Below are 9,983 nucleotides of genomic sequence, written 5' to 3'. Positions count from 1 at the left end.
AGCCACACAGAACTATTAGCAATCACATTTGGAAACATGTAGAGACAAACCAAGACTTTCACAAAAATGTTGAAAAACAGAAATGCATATATTCAAAAATATACCCTTAGAATAGTGGAGTACCATTTATGCTACTTAAACCTTATCAATGCCCATGGAGTAAAAGTAAACAAAAAGAATTGTATTGTTTCTAATGCTCTGTAGTGATATTTAATTTTGTTAGGTGCATACATTTTTAATTTAAAAAACTATCAAGTTCCATTTGACCTCAGAATTATATTAAGTCAAGCAAATGATACACTTTGACTTGATATATTCCATCTTGTTCCTCTGTCTCCATCTATTTAAAAGAGAACATATGTGAAGAAAAAGACTGCAGTAATGCAGTCCTACTTCTGTATATTTAACTGTGATCTTCATGCAGATCAATCCAGTCTCTTGAATGCATTTACTTGCAAAACTAGTGTTTCCCTTTAAATGGGAAAATGCTTTATGTCCTCAGGGCTTTGTGAAAAGATTTGCTGTCTGATGCCAGAAAAAAAAAAAAAAAAAAGGTGGGGGGTGGGGAAAGGGAGATAAAGTTTATAAGTCTTGCATATCTTCATCCAATTGGACAGTTTGGAGCTTGGCAAGCTCTTTTTTGTCTGTTTCCAGGTCTTCACAGACAGTCTCAACCATGCCCTCTAGGACATACTTGGATTTGGAGTCCAGCATCATTAAGTTGCTTGTGGCTTTGCTCTCTGAATTTGTTAAGAAATTCTCTTTTATGTTAGCTACTGATTGCAGAACCAACCGATGTTCTCTGACAAAATCCTGGTGTACTGCTGGGGATGGGTGACCCACCTGATCTTCAGTGGCAGGAACTATTTCCCCAAGGGCAGCCTGGGTCATGGGGACGGACAACAGATCCTGACCAGTAATAAGGGAGCAGTTCTGAAGAGTTGCATAGTTAGTGTTGCTGACAGATGTCACAGTAGATTTGCTTGCCACAGGTGCAGACATTGGCTGGCTATCAGCAATGTCAGGGTTTAGTTCAGAGGGATTTAGTAGGGTAGGGGGAGTCAGGGAAAAACTGTGAGTTGGGGATACATTAACTAATGAGGAGGCCAATGGATGGAGGCCACTCCCCGAGATATTTTCAGAAGATATATTTGCATTTACTTGTGCATTCTGATTGACAGGCATCAACTGAGAAAATACCAGGCTCCTCTCCAAGCCCTCTTGTTTAACAGATCCTAGAGTCTGGCCTGAATTAGGAACAGTGTATACCACTGCACTGGGAGCAAGAGAGCTCAAGAAAACCTTTCCTTGCTGGACTGTGGTAGACTCACTTGTAAATGTGCTCCCATCTGAAGTGCTTGAATTTACTGAAACATTACCTAAAAAAAAAAGTACAGATGATCACTGATTAAACTGATAAGGAAAGAAAAAAGTTACTTTTTTACATGCATGATTTTCCTCGAGTTCAGTAGAATCACCCTGAGCACTTAAAACTACAGAGTCACAGGCTCCACTCCTAAGAATCTGGCTCAGTAAGTTCTAGAACAGGTGTATTTTTAACTCCCCGAGGAATTCTGATGACCAAGTGGGAGTGAGAACTACTGGTTTAGAAACCAAGTGTGAAAAACAATCTTTTCCAAGTTCTAATTTTAGTCAAGTTTCTGGTTCAGAAAAAATATTCATTATTTTCCATATAGATCCCAACTTGTTATCTTTCATTTAGTTGATAGTTATTGCTAACTGTGTCAGTTAGAACTAGAAAACACAAATGCAAAATAAAATGCCTTTGTTCAGGACAAGCTCAGTAACTCACATAACATATAAATGGAAATGTAGAAAATGCCACATAAAATGAGTTACCCTGGGGCTTAATGTTAACCATATAAACCTGTACAGACAAGTTGCAAACTTTCACCAAACTAGCCATAAAATAATGTCAAGTCAACAAAACATTCAGTAGGATATGTTTTTCTTTTCTTGTGCCAGTTCTGAATTTTCAGTGTTGTAGTGATAGGAAAAATTAATGATAATAATGAAATGGGCTTTTAAAAATATAGATTAATATAAAGAACTAGAGCTAATATTAATTAATATAAAGAACTAGAGCTTCCATTTTCAGTTTGAATCTTTTGAGGCTCTTGTTATTATAGTCTGCAGAGACCAGAAGTAGAAAAAGAAATGTAAGTAGGAAGCTGAGAAGATGTTCAAATCAGGTAACTCAGATAATGTAGATGAATCAGATCCTTGCCCCACTCCCACCGTCAAATAAAACTTTTCTTTCTGATTCTTTACATAGTCATAGTGAAATGATGGCAATTATCTTGCCACTGAAGGAAAGGTAGACGTGGGGGAGTTTTGTGACAGAATCGTTTCAGAAGGGCTATTTACCCTGATCTTGAATTAGATGTTCAATAAACTCTTTTTATCATTTTGAGAAAACAGCCCAATGGTAAAGGTAATTCAAGTAAAACATTTGTCTTCTTGAATTACTACAGTAATTTTGTGATTATATTACTACTTCTATTGATAAATCAATGCCACAGAGCTATTTATGTCTTCCAAACATTTTAAAATATCCTAAATGCAAAGGAATGTCTTTAAAATGAAAAAAAAAAGCAAGAAAAAGAAAACAAACACACTATATTTGAACCTAAAAAATTAACCACTTGAAAATATTCATCATGGAAATACTTGTGTTAAGAAAAACATTTCTATGTATGTTTGGGCTCTTTCCTAATGTTAATGTTTGTTCTAGGCCCAATGAATAAAAAAGGTTTTTATTTGAAAAAGTTTAACTTCAACTTAAGTATGCCTTAAAATTCCTGTTGGCTGCTAAACTGTAGCAAAAAATATCTGAAATAGATGTTTATTTTCTTGTGTTATGTGGTTGTGAAATTGATTGCCAGTGCATATGTGAACAAAATTATCAGTTATTTTTGATAGTGCCATAACTAATGTAATAAATGTGACATTTCTCCAACTGCTATTGAACATAAATAAAGTAAAGTTTTTGAATGCATAGAAATTATAACATATCAATGAAGGGGGAAAAGCAGATGTAATCTAAAACTTGACATTTAAATATAACTGCAATCAAATTATAAATTGAACAATAATTTCAAAATCAGCTAAAGAAATCCAATTGAAAAATGATACAGGTACAAAGTATAACTTTGTAAAGATGGCAAAATAAGAAAAAAACCCTTATTTTTCTCAGATTATAAAGTGAGAAAAATATGTAGATATTCTGCTTTCCCATATAAATGCCAACTATAGAAAGATTATCTAACTTGTCTAGGTACTTTTAAGAAAGGCTCAGGTATCTCTTTTGGAGAAAGGCTGAATCCCCAAATGCTTTATTAAGAACTGCAATACATAACTACAATGAAGAAACATTGCTTCCTGGACCCATCTGGTTAAACTTAAGCCTTCCAATCACTCAGACAGTCTAAGGATTGACAGCTCTGTCATTTGAGTTTAACTTTTTAAACTGAAAATGCTATTTTTATTCATATTAAAGACCCCATTAAAAAATTAGTCATTAGTTTGCAATACTTTTCTATGGTAGCACTTTGCCAGATTACATGTGAAAAGTATTTCTGTTTTTCTCCTCGCCCAATCTATATACCAAGCTTTTTGGCCAAATATGTTCTCTAAAATGTTACATACGGTTTGGAAATTTCCTAAAGTGAGACAAGGGATTAGATCCACATTAAAATATTATAAAACTAAGCACTTTGGCTTTCCCTGTGGTTTTCATATTTTTGCCCTCTGTTGGATAGTGACTTAGCTTAATCCTTGCCATAACCTGGAACAATGAAAAAATAATTAGTATGCTGCATGACTGTTGTGTTTTACTACCATTTTACCTAAAGAGAAACAAATGTACCGAAAGGAATTCGCTCCATTACATTTTTTCCATTAACGCCTCAAATAAGCTGAAGTAGATCACAGTTGTTATAAATAGATCTTTTTTTGATAAAGCCATTTTATAGGGGCCTGACCTTTAAGGCAAACAATTACTTATTTTGTGTTGATAAAACAATTTGGACTTTCAGACTTGCTTGTAGGAAGGCAACCATGCATTAATATCGTGCTCTCCTGAATGCAATGGGATTTGCAACCTTCACGGCCATTCTGACCATTCCTGTTTCTATATTAAAAAAAAAAAAAAAAAAAGACATAGAGCCATCCAGATTGGTTAAAGTCAGTGAAGAATTGGCATATCAACTTCTGGTTTCCCCAATTTTTAGATCAGTGCTTTCTTTAGCAGATTGTTAGTAAAGCCACAAACATATAAAATAAGGCTTATAGTTGCCCTCACTAATAACTGCACTTAGGTGAGTACACATGCAGAGCAATAGACAGCCAATCACATGTTCTTCTGGTTTTCCTTTAGATCTGTTAGTCTTATTTAAAGGAGGAACATGAATCAAACACAATTGATCCAATCTTGCTCTTCTAAAACACTTTACAGTCAAATAAATAATGCTTAGGTAAAGTGTACACATTCTTATCAACTGCTTCACTAACTACGTGTTCTTGGCAATGTTATTAATTTTTAATCTTAAAATGTCAAACAATGGGTTATTTTGTAAGCACCGATTGACTTATCATATTTCAATCATCGTAGACCTGACAAGACTTGCTATGAACTGTATTTTTCCATTCAGTTGTTAGGAAAATAAAAGCCCATCTCCATGATGCCAGGGAAGCAGGCAAGCTGCATATTACACGGGTATTGTGAAGAAGGGGAAACAAATCAAGGCTATTCTGCAGCTGTGGCTGCCAATAGGGTACCTGAACAGTCACATCAATCCATAGCTCTCACCACATGTGTCACTTACAGCAGCTGGCTAAACACGACTGGTGCATTATAGTACCAAGTGAGAATTTTACCTTGTGAAGCTGCCCCTGAAACAGGAGGCAGCTGCAGTGGAGAGAATCCAATGCTTCCATTAAGAAACTGGCTGTTCGCTCCGGAATTGGGGATCTGGACAATGCCATACTGATTAATTTGCACGGGTGTAGTAAAAGTCACGACAGAGCCTCCGTCCTGGGAAGCCACTGTTTGAATACCTTCTCTTTTCACCTCAGTGCTGGGGATCAGCCCCGGGAACGACACCGGGCTGTAGGAGCTGGTGGCTGCTGAGTTAGCTGAAGAACTCTGGAGGACTTTGAATTCCTTCACATCCTGGGAGGTAGAGCCCAGTATGTCAGTCATGGACATACCATTGCTCACAATGTTTGATGCCATTTTGGGTGGGTTCAATGACACTGTCTGTGTATTTCCCACATTTAATCCATTTAGGATAACTCCGTTGGGTCCCTGAATGAAAGAATTACCATTAAGGAAGACAGGTGAAGTACTTGCAGGTACCAAGCTTCCATTCAACAAAACTCCAGAGGAGCTTAGTATCTTAGCGTTTCCAATTTGTTGCATGTATACTGGCTCCATGTGACTGGAAAGGCTGAGGTTGGTGACACCATCAGATGAACCGGAGAGTGGATGAGGAGACAAATCCTCATGACCCTTGCTGGATTCATCTTCAGTGCTGGGATTGCCATCTGACTCACTGTATTGAGAGGGAAATCAAGGCATGAAGGAGGTCAGAAGGCTGCCGTTCTACATAGTGCCATTTGTTTGGAAAACCAGCTTCTAACCCCATTAAAGGTAGCATTCAAGGAAAGCACAGCAGGAAATCTTTTAGTGCTGTTTCAACTATGAGGCCTTTCAGCAGATTCTGACTAGACAGAAAGTCTGGGAAGATGTAAATTCAACTCACAGAATTTACAGGAGAACTATTTTTATAGCATTAAAGTTTTTTCCTGACTGTGAAATATGCCACTATCTACACCATAGGAAAAACTCATTCAATAATTTGGACAGTCTTTCCTGTTTAGGAACTCCTTTCCCGCCCTTCAAACCAATTCAGATTAGAGTAATTTTGAAGGTAAATGAAAGTGCAAAAGGAGCAGGAGGTGGAAAGTGTTCTGTTTTGTTTGTCAGGTAGTTAACAAGGTATCATTTTCTCACCTGCTCCCAAACTTCTACTCCACCAGACTGACAACTCTTTCATTCAACAAAGTGGCTGGCCTTGTAGCAAAGGCACTTTCAACCCAAGAACTGTTCTGTGCAGTCGCCCTTGAATCCAAAGGAAGCCATAGGGGCCTAGTTACAGACACCATCCAGTGCCCTGGGGAGGTGGGAGGGGAAGGGTGGGTCACTCAGCTGCCTAGTAACTACCAGACCCCTCCCCAGCCGGCACCCTTGGTCCTTCTGTTCCAGACAGGACTGTGTTTCTCAGCTCCCCAATTTGGGGGGAATAAGAAATCCAGGGAAGGGTAATGGTGGGGGTTTCCCATTTGGTCTGAGGGTAGGTAGGTGGGGGAGACATGGCGAGTAGGACATTGCTCGGTGGGACTTGGCCCATAAGAAGATCCGACATCCCTGCAGTGCCCAGCGGTCGGTTCGCTTTCATGCCGAGGGAGGGGATTACTGTGGCTTTGGGCTGCGGGGCCAGGAGCGCAGAAAGCGCTTTGATTTACGAGCTGAGGCTGAGCCGCCGTCGCCGTCTGCGAGGGTGACTCACCGGGGGTGCGGGTGGGAGGTAGATCCGGAGAGGGGCCTAAACCAGGCAACTGGGCCCGGGGCGGGGGTGTAGGGTTGGGGGGGGGGGGGGGAGGGAAGCAGGTAGAATGTGGTGGAGGAGACCCGGAGAACGCGCCCCGCCCCGGGAGCAGAGGCTGCAGGGCAGCTGGCCTGCGCCCGGCGCCCGCTCTCCACCCTCTGCCTCCAGTTCCCGGGATTCTGTCGGGGCTCGAGCCACGCGATCCGTGGCCTCAAACGTGGGGCAGGTGGCGTGGAGTTACCAAGGCGCCTCCTCTGGGTCTCGGGCAGGCCTGCGGAGGGTGCACGCTGGTCTCGGCGAGCGTTTTGTTTTGGTTACCGCGAGGCCGGCTCGGGCCAGCGCCCCTGTCCCCGCCTGCAGAGCGGAGCGTCAGGGCCGTCGGGCCCAGCAGGAGCGCAGGGGCAGGGCGGGCCGCTGCGGGTTCCGGAATGCGCCGGGTGATCACCTTTGCCCGGCCGGGCAGGCTCCGGGGCCCCCAGATTCCTTCCCCGAGCAGAGCCTTGGGGCTAGAGACACCATCCCTTCAGGCCACCTCCTTACTTTACTTCGCTCAAAATACAGACACACACACCAGGTGTCTGACTCGGGAGGACGCTCCAAAGGGGGGGAAACCCGATTATGTCCTACCAGTCGAGGGGGGGAAAAACCCAGCTAGTCAAAAAGTTCAAACCCGCCAGGGTGGGCTCTTTGGAGGTGCGGAGTTGATAGCACCCCCACTCCTCCCCGCTCCCCGCCTTATGCCAGCCATGGCCCCCAACCGCGGTACCAGGCGGGAGCCACGCAGTGTTCTGGGGCCCAGCAAGCAGCCCTCAGCCCCACTACCCCGGCGGCGCTGAAATCCGATCCGAAGGAGTTCAGAATCAGGTTTCAAAACACCGCAGAGCCGAGGCGCACCAACACCCCACGTTGCCGCGGCCGCGAAGGGAACCCAGGCCGGCAGAGTGAATGATTAACTCTGTCATCTAAAAACCTCGACGGCCCCAGACCCCCTTCTGCGCAGCCAGCCCTCACCAACCCTCTTCTCCCTCTACAGCCGCCCACGCGACCCCCCGGCGCACACAGGCGCAGGGGGGTGGGGTGCGCAGCGGGCAGTGGCGCCCTGGGGGTCCGGGAGCGCGGGCGCGCGCCGGTCGGTGCGACCCCCGCGGAGGTGCGGACCCCGCCAGCGATGGCAACCTCCGCCGGCCTCGGGCAGCGAGAGTGGCCTTCCCGGCGCCCACACGCGCTCCTTCGCCCCGCCAGCCGCGGGGAGAGAGTGGCAACTTCAAAGCCAGAGGGAAGGGGGTGGGAAACCGGGCAGCAGTGACCAGCCGAGGTGGGGGCGGGGACTGAGACCTAAGGCGGGCGACGAGAAACTTCTGGGGGGGGGGGAGAGGGAAAGGAGAGAGGTTCTCCCGCCCCTCGTCACCGCCGCCCCCCCCGCCCCCCCTTTCTCGGTCCGGGGGAAAGGTGGGGGGCGGGGAGAGGTGGGCAGCCGGACCAGGCTGGTGGGGAAGGTAAGCGCCATGTTTGCGAGCGCCAGGAGGAAAAGAAAGCCGGGAAGGGGGTGGGGGAGAGGAAGGGGGAGGAGGAGGAGGAGGAGGAGGAGGAAAGTTGGCGCTCACCTTTTGGACTGGGTCTCCGAGGGGTTCCGGTCGCGCTGCCGGCGGTTCTTGAACCAGTTGCTGACCTGGGTGAGGGAGAGGCCGGTGATCTTGGCCAGGTGCCGCTTCTCGGCCGGCGAAGGGTAGCGATTCTGCTTGTAGAGCTCCTTGAGCGCGTTGCGCGACTTCTCCTTGAAACAATACACCGTCTCCTCGCCGTCCCAGATGGTGCGGGGCAGGGGGAATTTCCTGCGGAGCCGGTACTTGTCCACGGCGCCCAGCGGCCGGCCGCGGGCGCGCTCGGCCTCGGTGTAGCGCGCTTTGTACCAGAGCTGCTGCAGCAGCGGGTGGTTGGCCGACTCGAAGCTGTGGCTCTCGAGGATGCTGTAGAGCTCGGGGTAGATGCCCTGGTGGAAGGCCACCAGCGCCCGCGCCTTCAGCAAGCTCTCGTTGCCACGTAGCAGGTCGCTCTGGGGCAGGGACCACAGGAACCGGGCCAGGCGGTCCAGGTTGCCCCCCTGCTGCAGCGCCTCGCACACGCAGGCGACATGGTCGGGCGAGAAGGCCAGTGTGGTCTGCGCGGCGGCGGGGGCGGCGGCGGCGGCGGCGTGGTGGTGCCTGCCCAGAAGTTCCGAGTGGAGTTGTACCTGATCCGCCGCGGCTCCGGCCGCCGCCGCCGCCGCCGCCGCCACTGCCCCTTCCTCTCCGCTCACCCTGGCGGCGGCGTCCCCCGGCTCCAGGGGAAAAGGGGCTGGAGCCGGGGGGTTCAGCCCCGCCGCCGCGCCCCCCGCCACTTCTCGAGGCGCCTCCTGCCCTTCCGAGGCGCTTTCCATCCCATTCTCCTGCTTGATGTCCGCCGCACTTGCAATCTGCCCGGTGGGGGAGGAAGAGGACATTTTTTTGTTGTTTATTTTCCTCCCTCCCTCACTCCCTCGCACTCTTTTTCCTCTTTCTTTCCCCCTCTCTTACTCCTCCTTCTTCGTCTCCCTCCCCCCTCCCCCCCGCCGGAAAGCCCACTCCCTCCCTCCCGGTTTCGGCTGGATCTGGCCGATCAGGTTTCCCCCCGACCACGCAGTCACCATTAAGATAGCTGCTAGAGCAAAGTAGTGTAAAAGGATAGCTGCTTTCTGCCGTTCCCCCAACGTGACTCCTCGGGTTGCTGCATACTATATGGCACTGGCGGCCCGGCCGGCCGGGCGGCGCCACCTCATTGGCTATTTCGCATTCAGAGGGAGGAGGAGACACCGTTTCTATCCTTGTCGATCACCCGCCTCCCACTCCACCCCTTGCCTTTCCCTCTCCCCCTGACCCCCAGGCACCTATACCTGAAGGAAAACACCGACATTCTTTTCAGGCCATGTTCCCGGGTGGGAAATTACCTAATGTGGCCTGAACACTGGACAACAGACTCTTTCAAAGACAGCCTCCACGGTTCCAGAGGGGATAATAATTGTGTGGCCTAAAGGTCCTCATGAGAAACTCTTAACAAAGAGACCCCCCCCCCACCAGCATATTCAGATGGAAGAATTTCAAAGAGGACAACTCAGAAACTTGCCTATCTTTTACTCTCTTTTACCCCCTCTTTCTGACTTCTTTATTTAAGGGTATTCAAAAGGGTCAATAATAGGATGGCACTAGGGAATGTTCTAAGGGGGAAGCATTTATAGTAAGTTAACATTCCAAAGAGAAAAATGCTTGGAACCTTAAAATAAGGGGTATAAAAAGCCCAACGAGAAGACAAAAACAAAACAAAACAAAACAAAAAGGC

At 47.1% G+C, this 9,983-nt stretch overlaps 1 protein-coding gene across 1 annotated transcript; it reads right to left on the bottom strand.

The window, feature by feature from the left end:
* Window positions 1–208: 208 nt before the first annotated feature.
* On the bottom strand, window positions 209–9,111 carry SIX4 (SIX homeobox 4). Its single transcript, XM_008138978.3, has 3 exons — window positions 8,237–9,111; window positions 4,900–5,576; window positions 209–1,379 (listed from the first exon to the last, which is right to left on the bottom strand). The coding sequence occupies exons 1-3, from the start codon at window positions 9,109–9,111 to the stop codon at window positions 583–585; spliced, it is 2,349 nt and encodes a 782-aa protein (XP_008137200.2). The 3' UTR covers window positions 209–582.
* Window positions 9,112–9,983: the final 872 nt, after the last annotated feature.

This window comes from Eptesicus fuscus, chromosome 5 (genome assembly GCF_027574615.1).
Source record: "Eptesicus fuscus isolate TK198812 chromosome 5, DD_ASM_mEF_20220401, whole genome shotgun sequence".
In the NCBI taxonomy this organism is placed as follows: Eukaryota; Metazoa; Chordata; class Mammalia; order Chiroptera; family Vespertilionidae; genus Eptesicus; species Eptesicus fuscus.
Note: the sequence above shows the minus strand (reverse complement) of the source record. Positions and strands in the feature narration are given on the sequence as shown.

Excerpts from the sequence above, each read along its gene's own strand:
- SIX4 (XM_008138978.3), bottom strand. The coding sequence starts at position 9,111 with ATGTCCTCTTCCTCCCCCACCGGGCAGATTGCAAGTGCGGCGGACATC. Across the intron at positions 5,577-8,236 it reads TCGGAGACCCAGTCCAAAAG|TGAGTCAGATGGCAATCCCA; the intron begins GTGAGCGCCAAC and ends CTCTCAATACAG. Across the intron at positions 1,380-4,899 it reads TTCAGGGGCAGCTTCACAAG|GTAATGTTTCAGTAAATTCA; the intron begins GTAAAATTCTCA and ends TTTTTTTTTTAG.